The following is a 24,935-nucleotide window of genomic DNA, read 5'->3' as shown; positions in this document are numbered from 1 at the left end:
TAAAGAATCTGCCTGCAACACAGGAGACCTCAGTTCAATTCCTGGGTTGGGAAGATCCGCTGGAGAAGGGATAGGCTACCCACTCCAGTATTCTTGGGTTTCCCTTGTGGCTCAGCTGGTAAAGAATCTGCCTGCAGTGCAATTTGATCCCTGGGTTGGGAAGATCATTGGAGAAGGGAAAGGCTACCCACTCCGGTATTCTGGCCTGGAGAATTCCATGGACTGTATAGTCCATGGGATCGCAAAGAGTTGGACACGACTGAGCACCTTTTACTCACTCACTCAGATCTTACTAACAGAGTACAGTTGACTTCAGCTTTGCCCAAAAGCATCTTTTGGGTGGAGGTGGGGCCAGAATAACTAGGATGTCATTTCCCTCTTTTAGTGGTGATAGAAAAGACTGCTTCCCTGGACCAGGGAGTCCCAGGAATTGTTACCGTCTGCCTGTTGCCTGTTGTTGCTGACATTTAAGTTGAGAAGCTTAGGAAGTAAAGAGGCTTAGGGAATGTGTGATCTAATGGTTGTTGCATTTAGAATATAAGCAGATAATTAGTGGTATATTTAATGATCTGACGGTATATAAACCTGTATTTTGTTGTTATTTTAGTCTTGTAGCAATCAACTTCCTCTTAAGTACGGGGTTCTACCAGCATGGAGACTGTGCTCCAATACAGAACAGACCAGCAATGTGAAGGGAATTGGTAGTGTTTAGGGAGTTAGGGAGCTGAGTGTTCAGACCAGTAGATGATATTCTTCACACACATGCAGAACGGTTCTGTTTCTTTCTTTCTTATTTTTTTTTTAATTGAAGTGTAGTTGATTTACAATGTTAAATTAGTTTCAGGTGTACAACTTAGTAATTCTCCCTTCTTAAAAAATATACTCCAATCAAAGTTGTTATAAAATGTTGGTTCTATTCTCTGTAGTGTACATTGTATCCTTGCATCTGGTTCTGGATTTTTTTCTGCTGTCTTCTTTTTTTTTAGTTTTTGGCTGCAGTGGGTCTCCATTGCTGCGTGAGGGCTTTCTCTGACTGTGGTGCACGGGCTTCTCATTGCGGTGGCTTCTCTTGTTGCAGAGCACAGGCTCTAGGGTGTGCGGGCTTCAGGAGTTGCAGCACGTGGGCTCTAGCACTCACTCAGTAGCTGTGGCACGCAGGCTTAGTTGTCCCTCAGCATGTGAAATCTTCTCGGATCAGGGATCGAACCCGTGTTTTCCTGCTTTGGCAGGCGGACTTGCAACTACTGGACCACCAGGGAAGTCCTGATTCTATTTCTTGACCTGGCAACATAATCATTTCTCAGGATGGTTGTCTGCAGCCCAACAGGCTCATTTGTAAAACCAGAGTCTTTGAGGTAGTTTCTTCCTTTGGAGAAAAATCAGGACTCTTCGTCTGCAAAAAAAGTGTGCACTGTGTATGTCTGGTGTCCTGCAGAGCGTCTTTCCTTTTAGGAAGAGGGCCCCCTACATTGCTTACCTCACTCGCTGTCGACAAGGACTGCAGACCACGCAGGCTCACCTGGAAAGGCTACTGCAGAGGGTTCTGCGGGACAAAGAGGTGGCCAATCGATACTTCACCACCGTCTGTGTGAGGTTGCTGCTTGAGAGCAAAGAGAAGAAGATCAGGGAATTCATTCAAGGTAACCAGAGACCCTTCGGTGAAGCTGTATGTCAGCAGGAAAATTTGGGAAGTTTTCTCTTGCTGCTTTTTAAGTACCTACCTGTCTAAGAGCAGTTCCTTAAATTCCCAGTTATTTCTTAGTAATTAAACCTTGATGTTCAACCAATAAATGTAGTGTTTATCCTGGTTGAATATCTATAGTTTATTAAAAAGTTGGAAAAATTAAAGTTTTGGATGCATCCAGTTTTTCTTTTTTTTTTTTTAAACAAAGCGTATCATTTTGTAACAAACCTCTTGTTCTTAAACTTCTACACGTGTCTTACCTTTCTTCTGTTTTTAATGATTTGGATGTATTTTCTCCCCAAATGAAACCGTGCCCAGATATTTCGGGCTTTGAGAGCATAGTAGCTGCACAGCTAGTGGATTATGATTCTAATAGTTTTCTGTTTTTAACTCCTTTCTAATAATTTCCAATTTAAAATCGTTCAAATACTCCATTTCAAAATGTGTTATTTTGCATTGGAGACTTTCAGAAACTCACAGCCGCTGATGATAAAACCGCCCAGGTGGAAGATTTTCTGCAGTTCCTGTACGGCGCAATGGCCCAGGACGTCATATGGCAGAACGCGAGCGAGGAACAGCTTCAGGACGCTCAGCTGGCCATCGAGCGAAGTGTGATGAACCGGATCTTCAAACTTGCCTTCTACCCGAATCAGGACGGGGACATACTCCGTGACCAGTGAGTGCTCCTGTCTGTGATGGACTAAGGAGGACTATCCCAGCCAGCCCCCGTAGTTTAGACAAGCTGTTTGTGAGACCTAATATCTGAGTAGTAAAGGAAAAGATAGGTCCTTTTCTCACCTCTCAGAGTTACCAGACCGCACAGAAGGAAAGTGCTCTGTTCTCAGAGATGCGCAGAATCGGGCTGGAGGGTCGTGTACACTGGTCTGGCCGTTGTGGAAGGCACTGCTGCAGCTATTCTTCGCTTCTTTCTTCTACCTACCCTTACCCTTCAGATCAGGACTCAGACCTCACTTCCTTGGGGGAAACCCTTCCTAGCCTGTCTATCTGGGTGAGCTGCCCTGGCAGCGCTGCCTCAGGCCTGGGTACCTTTCTTTAGCACATGCCACCATTGCAGTTTTACACTGGAGTCGTGGTTTCTCAAGCTGGCACAGCTGACATTTCGGGTCAGATGATTCTTTAATGTGGGGGGCTGCCCTGTGCCTTGCGGGACTTGTAGGTCATGGCTGGCCCTGGCTGGTGGTACCCACCAGCTGTGAGAACCACACTGTCTCCAGACACTGCCAAGTGCCCGCCCCTTGGGGGCAGAACCACCCCCTGTTCCGGATCACTGGCTTGTGTGATTGTTTGATGAACGCCCCTGTCCTCCACTGGATGGTTCCTTCCGTGAGTACAGGAACACAACGCTTCATTCATCTCTCCATCAGGGCATCAAGCACAGTCTGTGACTTCTGATATGTACTTTTTATTTATTGGGAATGATATGTGTTTGAATATCAAAATACCAAGAAGTGTATGGCATATGAATTAAATCTCAAGAAAACCTACTTTTCAAAACAATCCTAAAAATATTCATCTTGAAAAAAAATATCTAGAAGGGTAACAGTGGTTATTTGGGGGTAGTGAGACTCAGCATTTTAATTTTCTCCTCTTCTGCATTTTCTTGACCCCTGGTTTATGACCTGCCCCCACGTGTGTTGCTCAGTGGCCGCCATGTACCCCCAGCAGTGACGGTGGCTCACTGTGCCAGCGACCCTGAGGGGCCATGTAATCGGGCCTCAGGGTGGGACACTGGTGGTTTCTGTAAGATTTTTTTTTTTCCATGGAAATTTTAAGATATCTCATGTATGTTTGAGAGAGCCCACTTTCCTGTGATGGGTTAGAATCATTCCCACCTGCCTCTCTCACTTGTTCCTAGTCTCGGGCTTTTTACCACCACCACCACCACCACCCCCGCAAGTTTCTGTACGCAGTTTGCCAACTGGGTTCTGTTTTCTCTCCAGAGCCCAGTTTTTGACTTCCAGGGTAAGATGAGGAATGGGGACATTCAAACCACTTGCTGCGGAGAGCACCTTTGAAGCCGACTATGCCTCTCTCTCCTCTCTGTCATCTTTGCAGGTTTATAGAGAGTTAGCACTGTGTTCTGGAAAGAAAACTCAAAGGCAGGAAAACTGGGTTTAGCCTCTGCTGCTAACCACTGTGTGGTCTTAGGGAAATCCTTCACCTTTTTAGGCCTAATTATTGTCATCTCTGAAATGAGAGGTGAGCGTCCTCAGCGTCCCTTCGCCGTCAAAGCATCTGTGATCTCCAGTTTCTGGTCTTTGACCCCTCCACTTCTTGGGCTATTCACCAGTTAGTTTGTCCAGGTAGCTTGGAGGCTAAGGGCTCCCCTCCCCTCTCCCGTGGATGCTTCCCTGGTCCAGAGTTCCCACTCTTCTGCCTGCATCCCGTTGGTTCACTGAGCCTTTCTAAACAGATCCTAAATATGAGAGTCTTTTTTACCAAGACAGAATACTTATAGCTAAGAAAGAGTCTCAACTGTAATGGTAATCTGTATCTAGAAGTAAGTCTAAAATGGTTTAAATGTGTTTTGAGAAAACCGATTATGACTACCTGTGTACCTTCTTTTCTGAATTATATATTTACGTATGTGTTTTGGGGTGTTTTCAGGGTTCTTCATGAACATATTCAGAGATTGTCTAAAGTAGTGACTGCAAATCACAGAGCTCTTCAGATACCAGAGGTAATACAGTTTATACAGTATGGGTGGTATTATTCAATTAAAGGTGGCTTGGTGTACTATGTACATGTTACCAGTTTTTCAGGGAAGCAGAATATATAGTAAGTTACAAAAAACCACTTGCCCTGGATGTCTCGTTTAAATTCTCAAAGTTCTTTCCGTGGATTAAAATTCCCTAGCCTGAGACGGGACCTTAGTAGTGAGAGGTGAGTGGAGGGAGGGCCAACCTGGGGGAGCCCCTGCCCTGACACCATCCCCTTTAGGCAGGGCTTCCTGCCTGTAGCTTACTCCTCCTACGGCAGCCATGCTCTCCACTGATGCTTTTATAAAGTCATATAGAGCCTCGGAGTCCTAACCACTCAACAGCCAGTGTTCTTCCCAGAACATTCTGCAGGAATGTCCCACATGAAGGGATCTGATGGAACTTCAAAGAAAGTGTGAAAACTTCTGTCCAGGAGTGGGAACTAAATCTGAATGTGACCTCAGAATTACCTTTTAGTTCCTGAAACTAACATTTTTACCTGTCTTACACCTCTTACAAAATCAGAAAACAGGAAAGTTTTAGGTATATGAGTTTTCTGGTTGTTTCATTAGAATCTGGATATTAATTGGCATAAAATTTTTAATTGTCCTTGATTTCTAGAGCTGCTGCAACACAGGTACATACTAATTTTTAAGATATGTTAAAAGTAGCTTGTCTGTGCTTTTGGAATCAGCTGTGATACATAGATAAGCCCCATTCTAGTTCTTTAAGAAAGATAATTGTTTGAAATTTTATGGATTCTAGGTTCTATGTTATCATATGCCTCTATTACTATATATGTGGGTGGGTTTGTTTGTTTTTCCTTTGGGGCCGCATCATGCAGCTTGGGGATCTTAGTTCCCCAGTGACTGGGGATGGAGCCTGGGCCCCTGGCAGTGAGAGCTCAGAGTCCTAACCACTCAAAGGCCAGGGAATTCCCCTGGGTGGTTTTATTTTAAAATGCAAAGCAAATAATTTAAAAGCTTAAAAGTTAGGCTTCAATCCTGAAGTGGGAGGACGGGGAGGAATTGCAATTTGGTTTTTCTGAAAAAAGGAAAAGGCAGCGGCTTCACCCATCCGCCTCCTGATGTGAAGGTTGCTCTGGTCACTGCCTTCCCTCCAAGACCCGCATGACGTCTGTTTGTGGTCTCACTTAGGTTTATCTTAAGGAGGCACCGTGGCCCTCGGCACAGTCAGAAATCAGGACAATAAGTGCTTACAAGACGCCCCGGGACAAAGTGCAGTGCATCCTGAGAATGTGCTCCACGATCATGAACCTCCTGAGCCTGGCCAACGAGGACTCCGTCCCAGGGGCAGATGACTTCGTCCCTGTGCTGGTGTTTGTGTTGATCAAGGTGGGTCCCTGCTACCGCCCGTGAGAAGAGTTTCTTTGGCGTCCTGAGTCGGAGGGGTGTGCAGAGAGTCTCCAGGTGTTGCAGACTTTGACTCTTTTACAAGTTTCCAGCTCTGTGATACTCAGGAAGAAAGTAGCTAACGTCAAGTTATGTTCTGTCCAGAAGTTAGGGTTTTCCAAAGAAAGGAAGAGCTAGATTCCTAGATAAACATTTTCAGCTTTTTAAAGCAGTGCCTGAAGGTCTTGCTTGGAGCTCAGCAGGTAAGTACTGAATGAATGAATGAGGGCAGGTTCTCTGGTCATGATGTTTTTACCATCTTCTTTCATGTTGAATTCTTTATAGTGGTTATCACATAAACTACTACATTTTCCTGTCATCTTTCTCTTCTTTTGACCTCATGTTTTATAATTGTACCACATTGTTTTTAAAATTACTCTCTTTTAAAAACAATGACACCTCTTGTCCTTTTTTGACTTTAAAGTGTCACCATTTAAATGGTTTATTTTGAACATTTTGGTTTGGAGGTGGGGACCCTACAGTTTGGGTGCACAACAGCCACCCAATAACTGCCTCACTCATGAGTTCCAGTCAGCTCAGCCTGCTGGTGATGTCTACAGTGTATTTGACATACAGCTTACTAATTCTTAATGTTGTGGTATTTCTGCAACCTGAACTCTTAGCTCAGAGTCAGAACCCTGACTCTGAATCAAGTGTGCGATCAGCCTTCTTCCCTCCTATTGCCCACTGCTCGTCTCTCTTCCACAGGTGATGTGTTTAGTCTCTACGCAGAGCCAGTCTAGGCCCCTTTTCAGGAACAGGTCTTAGCTTGTCCTCCTGATTTAACACACCTGAACCTGGAGGTGAACGAGCAGGAGTTTTTCTGTGCTACCTCCTGCAGCAGAGAGCCTACTCTTTTTTTTAGTTTTTTTTTTCTTTCTTGGCTGGTTCTACCCATACTTACTAAACAGATACAACTCAATTTGTCTGCAGCATTTCCTTCCTTATGTAACATTCTGGAATCCTGGGATGTTGAGTAAAGCCACTGGGATTAGTTCAGCCTCTCTAAGGACCAGTGAGGTCAAGTGCTTTGTTAGGCTAGAAAGCTCTAGATAGTTGAGCTAGGATTAGAACCTGAGTCTTCTTTCCAATACACTATTGCTCCTCACTGTAACTCAGGTTTACGAATTAGTTCCAAAAAGGATTTGGGGGATTATTTTCAAAAGGACTTGTATCTCTTTTTCACAGAAAAACATTTGAGAGATGTTACTGTAAATGATTTTTGCAGCTGAGTAACTGGCTTTATTTCTCACTTCTCTAGGCAAACCCGCCCTGTTTGCTGTCCACCGTTCAGTACATCAGTGGCTTTTATGCCAGTTGTCTGTCTGGAGAGGAGTCCTATTGGTGGATGCAGTTCACAGCAGCCGTGGAATTCATTAAGACCATCGATGACCGGAAGTGACCGAGACAGAGGCCCACCGAGGCAGCAGACTGTTAGCAGGGCAAACAGATCTTAGAAAACGTACCAGCTGCTTTGAAGGCTGAAGATTGTTTTTGTATAATACTGTACAGTGTTCAGACCTTTTAAAACAGATCTTTACTAAACAGATTAATGAGCTAACAAGCAGGTTCTCCTTTCTTTGGGTTCTTTTCCTTTCTGAGTTGCATATTTCATTAATTTCTTGTCCCCACATAGAGAATAGTACTGCAAAAAGGGACCACATTTTTCAGGTATTTTGAAATACAAAAAAAAAAAAAACAAACCGCAAAACAAAATCTCCTAGAAAATTCCTAGATCTCTGTTTATGGATACTCATTCATTCTTTTCATTAAAAAAGAAAAAGAAGAGTACACCTCTTTTAAGATGCTGTCTAATCTTGGATGCATCTAACAGAAGGAAAATACCAGTTGCACTGGGGATTATAATAGTGGTGACATTAGTGGCATTATCTATAAATACACTCACCTAAATTGAAAAGCTAAGAAGGAAATGTAAATATGATATATATTTATATTTGATGTAATATGGACATCTTCAGATTCTAATAAACAAGGAATATTGCTGATAGTAGGTTGTCATGTACCCTCTTGTGAAATGGTTTCCTTGACAACATTTAAGCTGAGCTTAAAAGCAAAAGGCAAACAAATACACAGAAGTATTTATTAAAGTGTAACACAGTTTATTGAACTTTCTAAGTATGGAATTTGATGCACAGGGCTGCCTTTGATGAGGGGCATAGAACTCATTGAATATATCACTTAGACTTTCTCACCCTGGACGTCTTTGAGCCTGCAGTAGGAGATAGACTGTTTGTTTTAATCATCATATGTGACATACAAAAGGAACAGTAGATATCTAATCCATCCTTGTGGTACTTCTCATCTGAAATGCTAAATACAGTGTAGAAACCCCAGCCAGAACTCCTTACAAACCTTTAACTGTAATATATTTTTGATGATGATTCACATTGAATGCACAGACCAGGAATTCAGTGAATGTCATTTTTTTTAAAAACTAATTTGTATTGTCTGCTTTAGTGATACAGGTTTTACTAGTGATGAACTATTTTAATCAACCACACTATTCTTACGGGGAAAAATCTATTTTGGCAGTTTTCTGTGCCTTGTTTCCCTCTTCTGAACAAAAGTATGTGTTTCTGAATTTTGGTTTGATCGTGTGTTGCTAATTAATCAGGAATGGGTTTTGGTGTCTGAGAAACAGGCCAAGGAGGCCCACCAAAGCTTCAAGCACAAGTCTTACACATAGGCCATGACTGACTGGTTTTGCTCTGTATGTTTCCTAAACGTGTCTAACTTCTTTTATGAAACTTGGTCCCCTCCTCTGAGTCTCTTGTTGCTGGCAGCCTTTCCAGGCATGTTTAAGGGAACTGTGACCAACAGCCTTGAGCAGATAAGGACAGAGGCTGTCTCCTCCCTCTCTCCAGGAACTCTGCTCCACTGTGCCTAAAGAAGCTGGGTTTTCTTTCTGCCTCGACATCTTCTCATTCCTTTACTCTAAAATACTGAGATAAGTTGCAGAGGATTGTGAGATGTGGTTTCTGCCTTTTAGGGGCAGATCAAAACTAAAGTAGTACTGAAAAATGTCCTCTTGAACTTTAGATCAGGAATTCTATGTACAGTCATGCTTCATGGACTGTAACGGCCAAGCTCGTTTAGGTCTTAGCAGTCAGATGCCATCATGGATACTTTACAAGACAAACAAACTGTCTTAACATGATTTCTAAGGCTGAGGGGGGAGTTCAGCATTTGATTCAATAAATGTTAAGTCAACAGAAGACTTGGAATAGTTGAAATCTATTGTTTGGGGATTTAACTCATAAGTCAATGTGATTTTTCACCCCCATGATGGTTACTAACTCTATTCCATGTTGTTACTATGGAAATAAATATGAAGATGTGGACACTGCATGGGGCTCTTTTCTGTGGAGGAGAAGGTGGTGAGTTTGTATCTCCTGGAGGCAGGAGGGTAGGGCTTTGCAGGGCTTGAGACAGTTGTGAGAGGAGGACCTCAGAGATTTGGCATCACAGTTACATCCGAGATGGAGCCGGGTGCTTGTGTCTTGACTCAGGTGCCGGCAGAGAAGCGCAAGCCCAGCTGTTTAAGGTTAAGCTGTTTTCTTCTGGAAGCCCATCAGGAGTAAGGACTTCAGCGTTAATGTCACTGGTAGTTTTGTAACAGTGTTTAGTACAGTGTTGAGTTCTGAGTTTAGGAATTGGTAACTGTCTGCATGGGCTTCCCAGGTGGCTCAGCAGTGAAGCATCTGCCTGCCAATGCAGGAGACTCAGGTTGGATCTCTGGGTCAGGAGAAGGGCATGGCAACCCGCTCCAGTATTCTTGCCGGGGAAATCCATGGACAGAGGAGCCCGACCGGCTACAGTCCGTTGGGACTGTAGAGTCAGACACAATTCAGTGACCAAACAACTGTGTGTGTGGCAGCGGTGGGTGTGAGATAGGGAGTAATCTGATTTTACTCCTTCAGGAAGGGAATAGTTGTCCTTCAGCTGTTTCTTACCACACTTCTTCCCAGTACATAGGTTATATGAAGGATTGTGCAAAAATATAAAATTACACATAGGAAACCTTTGGTAGCCACCGATTATAATGTGGAATTTACAAAGATAATGAATGTTAAGTGTTCACTAAAATTCTGTGGAATTATCTAAAGAAAAAATCAGTTCATATTTTGTATTAATACCCTGCTTTTAGAGACAGTTAATAGAATTACAGATTAAAGATTGTCTTTTATTTGTAAATTTATTATTTTTTAAATCTAGTGCACATTTTGTTTTCTTTCTCTACGTCAAATCTCAGCCACAGTTAACTGATGTCTCCTGCTTTTTCTTTTTAAAAAGCTGCTTTTATAAAGCCTGTTTTATACAGATATGAAATCACTGTAAGAGGGTTAGGCTTTGTGAAGGATGGAAAATAGATGTGGATGAGATGCATGGGTTTTTCTTTCCCTGTTGTGTCCTGGAAGCCTTTGTTTAATGTCGACTTTCAACCTACATGTTCCTGAGGTACGTAAGTGAGAGAACTAAAACCCGTCCCAGGCAATGGCGCGGTCTAGTTTTGGCCACAGGAAGCTGTAGCTGACTGTGCATGCCGGTCGGCACTGTTTCCCCATTGCCTGCTGTGGGAATTCCATGGCCAAGTGAAGATCAACATCGTGAAGATTTAACAGTTCCTGTGTCTGATGAGATTGGGTGTGAAAAAGGAAAGTAGGAACACACTTGCTCAGAATTGTTAGTGGATTGTGTCGAAGTGATAGAATCGTTAGTGGACTCAACGTCCTCTGTTGATGTGTGTCCTAGACTTTCCCTTCCCTTTCTATTCCTGCTTTATTTTGTAAGGAAAAGTCTGCCCTGTTTAGTTCTTAGTAAGTTTGTTCTATATGTAATTGCTGTACTTCGGGGGGAAAGTCAGAAAAGATCTTCTTGAAGCTCAAGGAATTTTTGGTTGAGTACATGAACAGTGATGAGATATTTGAGATACTTTGCCAAAATGCTTGAGAATTGCCAGATTAATAATCATATATTTTAGAATGTAGGTTACCCAAGGAGTAGGGTGACCAGGAATAGCTTTATTACTCTTGAGAATACTTGGAGAAAGGAAGATATGCTTTGCTTCAGTGTCAAGGTTGGTGTGGTTGAGCTGTGGCATCACCACAAAGCTGCATGTCCCACAGGCCTGTGCTCATCGAAGGTTAAATACCGGGAGAGAAAGTCCTCTACACCTGGTTCGTGGCAGACAGTGTGGGCAGGAGCCACACGCCTTAAGAATTCATTTCTGCTGAGTTGATGTTCTGTCTTGTCTACTGTATTCTTGTATTTCACCTGTATGAAACAGCTTTGTACTGCCTCTCCTCTTGAAACTGATAAAAACCTATAAGCCTCAGTGAATGAGCTTGCACCATCTTGTATATGTACAAGAAACCCATCCTGTCTCCTAATGTGATTACTCATGTACAATATCACTGTGTAAAATTGATTAAAAAGGGAGAGCAGTTGAATTCATTGGGTTTTATGTTTCCATCATCTCTTTTGTATTCGGAAGCATTTCTGAAAATTTCTCTGACTTCTCAGATATGACTAAGGTTCTCCATGAATTCACACTCGTCTTTTTCATCTGAACATCTAAGGGTATTTGTTAGCTGCACTACAGGAAGGAATTGGAATCATCCAGCAGTTGGTAATGAGATGGTGCACATTTGCTCCTTTAACACGGTTCCCGTCTGAACCCTGTGTTTGGTTAGCTATTCATCAGCCTCAGTTCTGAGCGCAGAAGTCCTAATCATGGTATTCACAGGAGCCTTGATTAATCTTCTCAGTCGAGGGGAGTTTCTATTAGCCAAGGAGCCCTTGTTTTTTTTTTTTTTCAAGGAGCCCTTGTTGCAGAGGCCAGCTCGTTCTACTCGTTGTGGAAAAGCACTTTGTTCATATTGATTGCACTTAATTTGGAAGGAAACATTTAAAAACTGGATTAGGTTTCAGTTTTCACTCAGTCTGTTTAGTATTAAAGTTAACGCTATGACTTTCCTAGAACTGAAAATAGAATTCAACTTTTGCCAATTTGGAATTCCCTGTGTCCCCTGGACTCTTGTTATATTTGTGCCTATTCAAGCCTCTCTAAGTAAGTGGCTCTGCGGCTCTTCCCTGAGGATGCAGAGCTAGTGATGGTGTTCAGCTAGGACTCCCTGCAGGGCTGCCTGTAAAATATGTCACGATCCTGGAAAGTGAAATCAGGTCAGAAGCTCGTCTTAGCTGTAAATGTGTCTCTACCTAGAGATTTAAGTATTCGTTGAAGAACTTTCGAGTCAGTCATTTCATTCCAGAAGAATCCTATTCCATCTTCTTAGGGTGCCAAAATGCAGTACGAAGACTTTAGAAAAGAAAAAAAATTTTATCAAAGAGGCAGGAAAATCTGGTTATGAGGATCCAGAAAGCATCTTCCACATTTTGTGCTAAAATGGAAAAAGCTCTCAATTCTGTCATTGAACCTGTTGTCAACAGTGAACATGAAAACCATGGTAATCTCATTTCTGTTAACTAGGATTTCAGCATATTGCTGGCCCAAATCATTAAATTTTATGCTCCTGTAAAAAAGAGTATCCAGTGTGATTTTTAAACATGGAACATTTTACTTCAGCTCTCCTTAGCCCTACTAGTTTGCAGTTTTGAAAGAACTTTTGTCACCAAAACTGTTGGTTAATATACGTAACTGCTGATGCTTCATATCAGTAATTCCTAGTGAATTTAGTCAAGAGATCTGTCTGATCTAATTCATTCTAACCAAATAAACTACAATCTTTGGGAAAGTGAAAATGTTAGTCACTCAGTCATGTCTGACACTTCGCGACCCCATGAACTGTAGCCCACCAGGCTCCTCTGTCCATGGAATTCTCTAGGCAAGAATACTGGAGTGGGTAGCCATGTCCTTATCCAGAGCATCTTCCTGACCCAGGGGTGAAACCCAGGTCTTCTGCATTGCAGGCAGATTCTTCACCGTCTGAACTACCAGGGTAGCCTACAGTCTGTGGGGGTGGCACTCAAAACAGGTCCCTTTTTAAGTGCCCTAGGCAGTTCTGTAAACCATTGTTTTCAGACCTCACTGTTAAGAATCAGCTGGTGCTCTTGCTGATAAACCAGCACGCACAGGGGATGGGACAGGAATCTTTAAACAAGTACTCCAGGTGGCTTATTGCGGAACTTCGAGCAGCACCATGAGTCAGCATTTCACAAAGTATGAGCTGGAGGATCACGTGCACTATCCACCAGGGATGATCAACTGCTGACTCATTATTCCTCACAGGGCACATTGAATCAATTTTGGGGGAAGAACAGGAGGAAAAATCTGCATGCCTAGCAAACTCCCCTTCTGACTCTGATGCTAACTTAAAAATGTGTGATCTGTGAAAGGTATTCAATTCCTAAAGTTTTGGCTCCACCTCCCCAAGGTGGAGCCCCCTTTAAAGGCTACAGGGCCTGGCAGGGACTTCCCTGGTGTTCCAGTGGTTAAGATTCTGCACTTCCCACTCCAGTATTCTTGGGTTTCCTTTGTGGCTCAACTGGTAAACAATCTGCCTGCAATGCAGGAGATGTGGTTAGATCCCTGGGTTGGAAAGATCCCCTGGAGAAGGGAAAGGTTACCTACTTCAGTAGGCCTGGAAAATTCTATGGGCTGTATAGCCCATGGGGTCCCAAAGAGTTGGTTGAACATGACTGAAGGACTTTCACTTTCTTTCTGTTGCAGCTTAAGGGTAGCAGTCTGGGAGTGAGCCAGCCTGGTGGGGTGGGGGAAGACAGAGAGAGGTGGGCACATAAGAAAGTCACACATATATGTATATATGTACATATTTGTATATCCACGTATACAAATCCATGTATACAAAAAAGAAAGTGACAGGAAGGGGAGGCGCTAAGGCCATCCCACCAGCACAGTGTCACAGTGATGTCCCAAAACACCTCCTCCACGGCAAAGCTGGGCCACACCAGTGGGATCATCTAGATCATTCTTGCCACTTCCTGGAAAGCCACGGGTTTCAAGTGGTATGTGGTTGTAATGTCAGGTCCAGGAGCTTGAAAACGGTTCTTAGATCTGCCAGTAATCAAATCTAAGGCCAATGAAAACCTCTTTGAAGGGTTTTTCCAGAGTTGGGCTCTACTACCTCTGTGGTCCTGGACATCCAGGCTTGGTGAATATATATGTATATACGGACTTATACATGGATAGACAAATATGTATATATATGCATATATGTATGTGTATATATGGGGCTTCCCTGGTGGCTCAGTGGTAAAGGACCCACCTGCGGTGCAGGAGCCGCAGAAGATGAGGGTTTGATCTCTGGGTTGGGAAGATCCCCTGGAGGAAGGCACAGCAACCCACTTCAGTAGTCTTGCCTGGAGAAGTGCATGGACAGAGGAGCCTGGCGGGCTACAGTCCATGGGGCCGCAAAGTTGGACGTGACTGAAGAAACTCAGCAGGCAGGCAGGCAGGCATGTGTGTATATACATATGTGCACGTGTGTGTATTTATATGGTCTTGAAATAGTTCTCCTGTGCCAGCATTTAACTGAGCGATGTAGTAGAGTGCAGTGACACTGCGGAGGTTGCCGGCATGGACCATGGGTGTTTGGAAACCCTGATGGAAGAGGCTGCCCACTGAGCTGACTCAAGGAGGGACTTGAGACTCCAGCCAGTGAACACTAGTTTAGTCACCCAGCTTCTTTCTAATCTGGTTTAATGAACTTGAACCAGGACTGATGTATTATGGGTGACTAGGTACAGGTCAGATGATCCTAAAGAAGCACTCTTCCCTGACATCAGCCAGCAGAGCCGAGAGACAGCACTGGCTCTGCGTCGTGACTACCCAGGAATACCCAAATGACCTGTGAGCACAGAAACCACTCCACCAGTTTTTAACTGAAAGCTTCCCTTGTGCACTTAAGTCTGCTGCTGTGGTCATGAAAAATAGTGATACAGTTTCTGAAACTTCCCTTTATACTGTCGACTGGAAAAAAAGCACAGTGTGAGAGTTGTGAGTCCAGTTTTATTTGGGGACTTAACTGAGGAGATGGCTCTCAAACAGCTTTGAGGACCTGCTCTGGAGGGGGAGGTTAGTATATACGTGATTTTGGTAAAGGCGGTGCATGCAGTGAAGCACGCATTTCACTAAAAGGTTGCTGCTAGTCATGAGAAGATGTCTCCGTGAATGATTTTAGTGATTTTCTAGATGTTAGTAGAGGCAATAAATTGGGTTCATGAAATTTTCTCCTGAAAATATCTCTCTGAAGGCCTGTTCTGCCAGTTTTTCCAGACGAAGGAGTGCCTCATTCCTGATCTCCACCCTGAACTCCTTCCACGGGGGTGTTGAAGGTCAGCAGCTGCAGTGGCTGTGACCTAACCCTCCTAAAAGCAGATGGCGAGTGACTTTTTAGTTGTCAGTTCTTTTCTGGATTTGGCTATTTCAATCTTCAGTGCTCTAATCCACCGACCTCTCCTATTCCTCACTGCCCCAATCCCTGGATCACTCATCCCCTGAAGAGTCTCCTGAGGAAACAGCTCTAATGTGCTTTTTTTTTTTTTTTTTTAAATCACCTCTGTGATCACAGCTGATGGGTTTCCATGCCTCCCTTCCCCCCTTTCTCCTAGAGTTAGTCAAGTCTGATCAGATTTCTCTTCTGTCCAGAACCTTTCCTATTTTGCTTCCAACCTGCATTTTCATCCTTATGCCTCTGTCCGTTCTTCCCCTCCAGCTCCACTCCTGCCCCTCAAAGTAAATCATGCTTTACCTGCATCACCTACAAATTGGCACTGGCCCTCTGCCTCTGCAAGGATCAGATTATGAACCACTGCAGCTGCTGACCTTCAACACTCCCCTGAAGGGAGTTCAGGGTGGAGATCAGGAGGAATGAGGCCCTCTGAGCTCTAGGAAAAACTGGCAGAATGGGTCTTCAGACAGATAATTTCAGGAGATGATTTTTTGAGCCCAATTCTTGCATCTCCTCTCCTTCACGGTGACCTCTGCTCCTTGTGGCTAGCAGAAACGTTCTGCAAAAATTATCTGTGTGATTGCATGTACTCGCCCTGCACAAAATCACACATACTGCCCTCCCCCCATCCCACCCTCTTTGGAGCAGTTTCTCAGAGCCATCTGAAATGCTATCTCTCAAGCTATAGTCCTCATTTGACCCCAAATAAAACAACTCACAACTCTGAGATTGTGCACTTTTTACAGTCAACACCTGCCTCTAAACTTCTGCCTTTGCAGCGCCCTCTGGTTTCAGCGCTCTCCCTAAGCAGTCTCTCCAGCTCTTCTGGGCGCGCGACTCCCCAGATGTCCCCATCCTTCCCTCCCTCTCCTAGGAGGTTCATTCCCCCTACGCTTCTCTACAAAGTAGTGATCTCTCTGGAACCTGAGCTCTCCTTAGGGACTGTCCGATCCCCAGCTGACAGGTGTCCCCAAGTGTCGGGGGCCGGGGAGGAGGGTAGGAAGTCAGACAGTAGCCCCTGGGTGCGGGGATTCCACTCTTTTTTCCTCCCAGATTCAGTCTTTGCAGAGACAGAGGCTCTCTCTCCCCCACATTCACGTGGTCCGGGGCCAAAAGCTCTACTCGTCCTCGGGGAACACACTGCCCTGGACCTGGACCTCTACCTGGGAGACGTAGGTGAGGGCAGGCTCCCGGCAGCCCCGCCCCGCTGCGCGCGCCTATGTCTGAGCCCTCCCACCAGTCACCCTGCTGGGACCTCGCATCCCTGGCGGGAGAGGCCGGATCACCGAGGTGGTCCGTCGAGCTGATGGGGGGTCGGATAAGGAGCTCCGCACCCAGCGAAGTGCCGGCACAGCCGCGCCAAGTCCAGGGCGGGCGGGCGGCGGGCGGGGAGTTTGGGAGGTCAGGCTGGCAGTCCAGGACGCCCGGGGTTCTCCAGCTCCAGCCGGCCTTCGACGGCTCTTCCAGCGCCCGGTGCTGCTCTCGGGGCCCAAGCTGCCTCCGGGGAGCCGAGCGGGGGTGTGTCACCCTTCCTCCCCCACCTTGGCGGTCCAGATCCGGGTGCCAGCTGGCCGCAAGAGTTGGTGTGCGCCCTGCTGGGCCGTCTGGGGGCGCCCCGGGGTCCGAGGACGCGCCGCACTCGCCTATCCGGTGTCTCCTCCGCACCCCCGTGAGGCACGGGGCGGGGATGGAGGGTCTCCGGTGCCCTGCGGAGCGCCGCCCCGCTGCAGCCCCCAATCAGGCCCCACGTGGTCGTCTGTTTGCATCGCCTCCCCATCCTCCTTGTTCCGCAGGCACGGGTTAATCCTACACTGTGAAGGAGTAGGAGTAATTATTATCTCTATTACTTATTGCTTTAGGTGGGGTTTACAAACCGGTGTCCTCTGGGGGCAGCAGTATCGTGTTGGGTAGGAAATCCTGGGATTTGAACCCAGGGCAGCAGGTCCTCCCCCGAGCCGTCCCCCGAGCCGTCCCACAGCTGCGGGGCTGCGGGAGAGGGCTGCGGCGGACCTGTTCGCCGAGTCGACTCTGGACTGGCCGGTTTCGCCCGGGCCCCTGCTTTGCTGTTGCTTGGGCGACATCTTGTGGTCAAGAACGGGTACAGACCCGCGGGGGCAAAGGCTGCGGACCGAAGGCCCCCCCTCAGGCTCCTCGGCAGGAGGCCACAGGCTCTCGGACTCAGAAGCCCCAACCAGCCCCCCTTGCACCCACCCTTTTACTGAACTCTTTTCTAGGACAGCTCCAGGCAGACCTCCAAACTCACTTGTGTCCCCTGAGCTAGACACACGAATATATTGGGTTCCTCTGGGCCCACCCCTTATTGGGGGCAAATTAGCATTATATAGCAAGCTAGTGACCAGGGCTTCCCTGGTGGCTCAGAGAGTAAAGAATCTGCCTGCAATGCAGGCGATCCAGGGCTCAGGAAGATTCCCTGGAGAAGGGAATGGCAACCCACTCCAGAATGCTTGCCTGGAGAATTCCATGGACAGAGGAGCCTCACGGGGTCGCAAAGAGTTGGACCCAACTGAGTGACTAGCACACAATGACCAGGTTATTATTCTCATTTTGCAGATTAGGCGGCAGCCCTGAGTAACCACAGCGGGACAGGAGCCCAGCTCTGTCAGGCTCCAGCACGCTGTCAGACATAAGGCTGAGAGCTGCAAGTGTCGTGTACCCCACTGTCCAGGGAGGTGCTGTCAAGGGTGGGAGTATTATTGGCCACAGGAATGCCTTGAGTTCATTTTCTGGTGCTGAGCACAGGGCTGTGTGCTTTGCAGCGTCTCACAGAACCCTCACCTGTGAGCCGGGTAGCATTATGAGCCCCATGTTGCAGATGAGGAATCTGAGGCTTAGGGAGGTAAAGTGGCTCATCTAAAGCCACCCAGAAAATCAATGGCAGAGCCAGGATCTGATCCATGTCTGGAGGATTCCTGAATCCTTATTTTTTAAATATAGTCATCTTTTTAAAAAATATATTTTTATTTATTTGGCTGTGCTGGTTCTTAGTTGGGGCACATGAGATCTTCCATCTTCCTTGTGGCATGAGGATCTTTAGTTAAGGCATGAGGGATCTTTCCCAGTTGTCACAGGTGAGATCTGGGATTTCCAGGTGGCTCAGTGGTAGAGAATCCGACCCACTGAGCACCCACACCAATGCAGGAGACATGGGTTTGATTCTGGGTTGGAAAGATTCCCTGGAGGAGAAAATGGCAACCCGCTCTAGCATTCTTGCCTGGAATATCCCATGGACATGGACAGAGGAATCTGGTGGGCTACAGTCCTGTGGGGTGGCCAACTTGGACGTGACTGAACACGCACGCACATGTAGGAATTATTTCCCTGACCAGGAATCGAACCTGGGTCCCCTGCATTGGGAGCGTGGAGTCTTAGCCACTGGACCGCCAGAGAAGACCTCTGAGTCCTTATTTTTAGCTACTATGGGACCCTGACTGTTTCTCTGCAACATACCAGCCCCATAGGATGATGGGAGAATCATATCAAGCAGGAGTAGAGAGAGCTTTGCGAACCGTAGAGGACGGGGCCCCTGACGGTGCATTATTATCCCGCTCCTGGTGTGCGGGTCCCCTTGCGCGTGTGAGCCCCTTGAGGGCAGGGCTGGATGCTCATGGCATCCTCAGGGCCCAGCACGGAGCCTGGTACCCAGTGGGCACCAGCAGATGGGATAAAATTTGAGTCTGGGGAGCAGGGAAATGCCCACTTCCGCACCCATCCCCATGTGGCCCAAGTCTACTTCCTAGTGTTCATGGTCGAGGCAAGGATAGTCAGTCTCTACCACCTGATTCACTTCGTTCAGAGGAAGGGGTGACCTTCTCTTCCTCCTTGGTTGCAATAGGCTGGCACCTGGACTCCCACGCGGGGCCCAGAGGGAGAGGGCTTCGTGGCAGGAGATCCCTCGCAGGCCCCGAGAAAGCAGCAGGGCGGGCGGAATATAAATGCGCCTGTGAACGCGGAGGAACAGATGAGAGTGAGCCTCCAGGTGACTGGGTGGAGAGGACCCACCGGGGCAGCCGCCTCCTCTCGGCGCACAGATTGAGCCCATGATGAAGATGAATGGAAACCCCTTTGCTGGAAAATGTGGCGGCAATCAAGACGCTACCTGGGCCGGGGGCCCTCCCACCAGCTCCGCGCAGGGAAATGTTAGGATTCGGAATTTCAGCACCAGCCACATGGTTAGCACGGAAAGCAGGCAAAACTCGTGATAAGCAGCCCCAATTAGAGGATAAATGATACAGAATGCCCGTTAGTTTGGCAGGAATCTGTGGACTCAGCGGCTGCGGGTGGGTATCAGGCGGCCCCTGCAAACAGACGCCAGCTTGCACAAAGAAACGCAGCCCGGCCCAGCCGTGGACCCCTCGACCAGGGGGCGGTCATGCCCAGAAGCCTTTCCTGAGAGCAGCCGTGGGGTTTGAAAGGCTGGTTGAGGGTGTGGAGGTGAGATGATTTTGTGGGTTGTCTAGCACTTGCTGATGGCAACAAATTGAACTTATAGCTTCCAAAATCCCACACGGGGAGGCAGGGCTCATGAGGATCCTGTGTCTTCATCTTTCCAGGCTGAAAAGTCCCCCCCTCTTTTTTCCCTCAATATGTCCACTTCAAAGCAATGTGTGTGATCACTGGGAGACAGGCACCGTGGACCAGGAAGAAAGGTTTGCCGGGAGTATTAATATTGTCGACCAGATTGCAGGGGGCATGTTTAACTCGCTTCAGGTGTTCTCACAGCATTGGCACAACGGATCAGCTAATTACAAATCACGCCTATTTATTCATTAAACAGGGCCTGGGGGAAATTCAAAGAGGCAACACTGTCTTCACTTCATTCAATTTGCAGTCTGTGATTAAACGGAACACAGCTGCAAGACTCCAGAAATGTTGCCTAATATCCATCCGCCTTTTTTCCCTAGCTCAGACGGACCTGTTCTCTGGAGGCCACTTCTACCCTCAAGTGGAGTCTTGTCATCCTTCTTCAGCTGTTACGCGCTCACGGACTGCTTGTGACTCTGAGCAAGCCCCAGCACCAGCACCAATGACTCAGTTTCTTCATCTGTATAATGGGTTTGTGATCCTCTGGCTGTTGGGATGGGTGTTCAGTCGCTCTTCTAGGCCCCAGCCAGAAACTGGATGGTGAAGATTCCTTCTGTACCCCCTACACTCTGGACTGCAGTTAAGACGCAGCCCCAGGGCCCCCCAGACAGCCCTGAACAAGGCAAATCTGCGTCTGCTGCTACCACGGGGACCCAGCACAGAGCCTGGCACATAGGGACTGCTTGCCTAGTGCTGGGTGGAACTGGCCTGGTGTTTCCTGTCCATGACCCCGGGCATCCGGGTGTCCCTCTGGGATGATGCGGCCAACAGTCTCAGTTTGTCCAGGCTGTAGGGTTTCCCAGGATGTGGACTTTTTAGAACTAAAACAGGGACAGTTAAGTCAGTTTGCTTTCAGAGTCCCATGAAACTCTGCTTTTCCAAGTTCCCTAAAATAAAAAATTGAGCTAACTTTACCTTCAATGCTTGCAAACGTGTGGAAGGCCCAAGGGTAATTTATTATCATCAATAAATTATAAGAACCAAACAGCCAACATTTGCTTAGCATTTTTCAATCCACAAACTGCTTTTAATTTGTAGGATGTTTCCTTTCCACTTACTCAGCATCCACGGCCTGAGCCCCCAGGGCTGGTGTGGGAACATAGGCTATCAGGGGCTAAGGCAGGAGGGCACTGGTCCCCTGTGAGGCTCCTTGAATTCTGTGACTCTCAACTCAGGTCACATTTCTGTCCCTCCCTCCTGCCTCTATTAGAGGCATTCACATCTAGAAAGGGTCCCTAGGCAGAAAGTAAACTGTTAGCCTGAACCATATGAAAATAGTCTTTTTGTGGATCCCCAACAGTCAAATATCATCATTTTCATAGGGTTTAACCTAAGATAGTAGTGGTGAAATTCAGGCCATGAGCAACTGGAGACAACTTACTTAATATCTCTGAGCTTCAGTGTCTCATCAGAAAAATGGGGTTCTTAATTAAGTTCCTCCATTCTGGTGTTGCTGTTGGAATTAATGAGATCATCCATGTATCAGGCATTTCAGTAATGCCTGGCACGTAGTAGGTGCTCTCTGAATTAGAGCTTTTATTTTCAGCCTGTATCTGTTGTGTCCTTCATCTTTCTGAGCTGCTTGTGGTCAGCCAAGCAGCAGGCGCCCAACAAATGCTGATTGAAGGAAGGAGTGGAAGTATGAATAAGCATGGCTCTCTCCGTTGGCGTTTCCCAAATGACCTTGAACTCAGACAGGCTGCTTCCCCTCCGTTAAGCAAGGGGCTCTCCCTCTGCCCTCCTTCTCTCCAGGCCTCTTGGTAAAGCACCCCATTTCCCCCATGGCTCCCCACAGGGGAACTGATGGGTTGCAAGACATGTTTCCATCCCCCCTATGGTTTCTAAAACATACAAATCATTCTGGCTGCACTTCTGTGTTTCATTACGAGGAATGCACATTTGAAAACAACAGAGGGTGAGGTTTAAAAGCAACATGCAATTTTTATTACATATATCTCCAAATCTGCCATTAGGCCTGTCCCCGCGGTGTTATTGACCTTGATTCTTTCTCATTTGCATCCTGCATTTTTCATCCTTTGGAATATGGTGTTTTGGGACTTCTCCATCATTAAGTGGATTTACAGCAATTTCCCTGTGTGTTTTCTCCAAGGGATTCTGTTATGAGATGCACATTAAATCTCCATTAATACCTCATTATCCGACTGATAAGATTACCATGATAATGAGGCAGAAATTCTAATTGTTTCACTTCTTATTGTGCCTTCCATTTAATCCCTTACTCTACCTGGAAGTTGGTCATGAGCTGGTGAGCACCAGGCAGAGAAAGACTTTCCAAAAGGAGGACCTGGAGGGTGGGATCTTTGTGATCAATAGTGATGGAGGGAAAGAAAGGAGGTGGAAGAATGTTTAAATGAACTTCCTGGGCCAAAAGTTTGGCGGTGGAAAGCCATCTGGGGTGGGCCTAGGTGGATTTACAGAGCTGCTCTGCTCCAGCCTGATTCACACTCACACAATGCGCATGGATGCACATGCACACACAGACATGTGCTTAAGCACATGTGCATGCATCTCACGCATATAACCACTCACATATGTGCACATAGGACACACACGCAAATGCACACACACGCACACACAGGCCAAGTTCCGGCCAATCCTAAAGGAAATCAGTCCTGAATATTCACTGGAAGGACTGATGCTGAAGCTGAAGCTGCAATACTTTGGCCACCTGATGTGAAGAATTGACTCATTTGAAAAGGCCCTGATGCTGGGAAAGATTAAAGGCAGGAGGAAAAGAGGACGACAGAAGATGAGATGGTTGGATGGCATCACTGACTCAATGGACATGAGTTTGAGTAAACTCTGGGAGTTGGTGATGAACAGGGAGACCTGGCGTGCTGCAGTCCATGGGGTCACAGAGAGTCGGACATGACTGAGCGACTGAACGGAACTGAACCTGTGGTCATGTGCAGTTAGTTGCTTGGGCTGCAAAAGCGCCTTCCTCTTGACCTTTATCTTGCACTTCTACTTGGAGAGTAGGGCTGAGAGCTGCAGGAGCCCCACCTTGAGCAGAGTTCTTGAGCAGAAAGAACTCATTGGGGACTTCCCTGATGGTCCAGTGGCTAAAACTCCTCCCAAGGCAGGGAACCTTGCCAGGGTATCTTGCTGTGGTTCAGTTGCTAAGTTGTGTCTGACTCTTTGTGACCCCATGGACTGCAGCATATTGGAGAAGGAAATGGCAACCCACTCCAGTATTCTTGCCTGGAGAATCCCAGGGACGGAGGAGCCTGGTGGCTGCCGTCTACAGGGTTGCACAGAGTCAGACACGACTGAAGCGACTTAGCAGCAGCAGCAGCAGGACTGCAGCATGCCAGCCTTCTCTGTCCTTCACTGTCTTCTGGATTTTGCTCAAACTCATGTCCACTGAGTCAGTGATGCCATCCAACCATCCCATTCTCTGTTTCCCTCTTCTCCTGTCCTCAATCTTTCAGGCATCAGACTCTTTTCCAATGAGTCAGCTCTTCACATTAGGTGGTCAAAGTATTGAAGCTTCATCTTCAGCATCAGGCCTTCCAATGAATATTCAGGGTTGATTTCCTTTAGGATTGATTGCTTTGATCTCCTTGCTGTTTAAGGGACTCTCAAGAGTCTTCTCTTGCACCACAGTTTGAAAGCATCAATTCTTTGGGGCTCAGCCTTCTTTATCTTCTTAGGGGACACACTTTAACCCATAACACCTTCTGAAATATATCCATGTAATTAAAATATTAATGATAATATTAGTCAAATACTAGTACAATTGGCAGAATTTGTGAGTGGACTCTCAGATGTTGAGGTCAAGGGCTGGCCCAGATCTGATGGCCCTCACTGTCTCATTTTCCATGGAAGTTGTAGAACCACAGATTGGCAGAACTGGAAAGTCTTTCTGAGACCAATCAGTGCAACCGCATCATTTTCTTCATTGTATTTTAATTATTTCAGCCCCTCTTCTCCCAAAGTATATAAGCACATCGTTTTAAAAAAAAAAAGTCAAATAGTACTAACAGCTCCTAACAAAACCCAGCTGTCCCTTGACCCATTCCTACTTCCTTCCCGAGTCCCTTTCCCCAAAGGCAATTACTCCAAATGAGCTACGAGGGAAGACCTTAAACAATTTATAGGCACCTAATTCATATTTGTCAATAATTCGTTTATACCACTATTTCTCATCACAACAGCTTTAGACATTTTCTACTCATTTCCTGTAATGGAACATGAAAATTTAATTCTCTTACTAGTCTGCCCTCACCTTTCTCTTTTCCGTGCTCATAGTGTAGGTATATAACAATATTTGTTAAATCAGGACTCAGCATCTATGTAAGTGTTGTTCACATCTGAGCCTTGTAAGAAATTTTGATCACATTTCTTTTCTCTGGTAGCTTTTTGGATCCTCATGTTTTCATTTGATTAGTTTTTTTAATGTCCCAATTGTTAATTCTTCCCCAACTCTTTAACTCCTCTGAAGTCTGTTTTCCATGCAGTATAATAGATATTTTGCATGTCTGAAAATGGCTTTGTACCATGCACTTGTGTGATTCATAGTTTGGCTGGGTGTGATATTCTAGGTAGGAAGTCACATTTCCCAGATAATTTTGAGTTTATTTCATTGTCTCCTACTTCCCACCATTGCTGTTGATCTGGTAAATGGTATTTAAATCTGGAAATGGACACATTTCTTCTTTTGCAAGGCCTTCCTTCTGAGATTTGAGTCATTCTTACCAGGAGTTGAGTTGAGTTTGGGTCATGTTCTTATGGTGACCCTCACATCCCTCTAGCATTACCTGGCTCTGCTAATACTACTAAGCATCAATTTCATGTTCTTATTATATGCATATCTTCTTTGATGAAGTGTTTATTCAAATCTTTTGCCCATTTTTTAATTGGGTTGCTTAACATTCCTTCAGCGTTTCTGTGTTTTAAGGGTTGTTGGGCTTGATTTGCCAAAGGATTTTTCTCAGTGTCTGTTCCACTCTCAGCTTTTGGTCTTCCCACTGTACTTGGCTCTGCAACTTCCACGGCCTTGCCCCTCCTCTAGCTGCAGCTCATTAGCCTGGCTGGGCGAGGA

The 24,935-nt window shown here is 46.1% G+C and overlaps 1 protein-coding gene across 5 annotated transcripts in view; it reads left to right on the top strand.

Moving 5' to 3' along the window:
• Window positions 1-12,380, top strand: part of GAPVD1 (GTPase activating protein and VPS9 domains 1) — a 72,789-nt gene extending 60,409 nt beyond the window's left edge. For all 5 annotated transcript variants that reach the window (XM_043916855.1, XM_043916853.1, XM_043916854.1 and 2 more), the window contains 5 exons: window positions 1,453-1,640; window positions 2,147-2,360; window positions 4,313-4,385; window positions 5,562-5,759; window positions 7,078-12,380. In XM_043916855.1, the coding sequence (XP_043772790.1) occupies window positions 1,453-1,640; window positions 2,147-2,360; window positions 4,313-4,385; window positions 5,562-5,759; window positions 7,078-7,218 (814 nt within the window). In that variant the 3' untranslated portion in view covers window positions 7,219-12,380. The remainder of the gene's footprint in view (window positions 1-1,452; window positions 1,641-2,146; window positions 2,361-4,312; window positions 4,386-5,561; window positions 5,760-7,077) is intronic.
• The last annotated feature ends 12,555 nt before the right edge of the window (window positions 12,381-24,935 follow it).

Source organism: Cervus elaphus, chromosome 11 (genome assembly GCF_910594005.1).
Source record: "Cervus elaphus chromosome 11, mCerEla1.1, whole genome shotgun sequence".
Taxonomy (NCBI): domain Eukaryota; kingdom Metazoa; phylum Chordata; class Mammalia; order Artiodactyla; family Cervidae; genus Cervus; species Cervus elaphus.
Note: the sequence above shows the minus strand (reverse complement) of the source record. Positions and strands in the feature narration are given on the sequence as shown.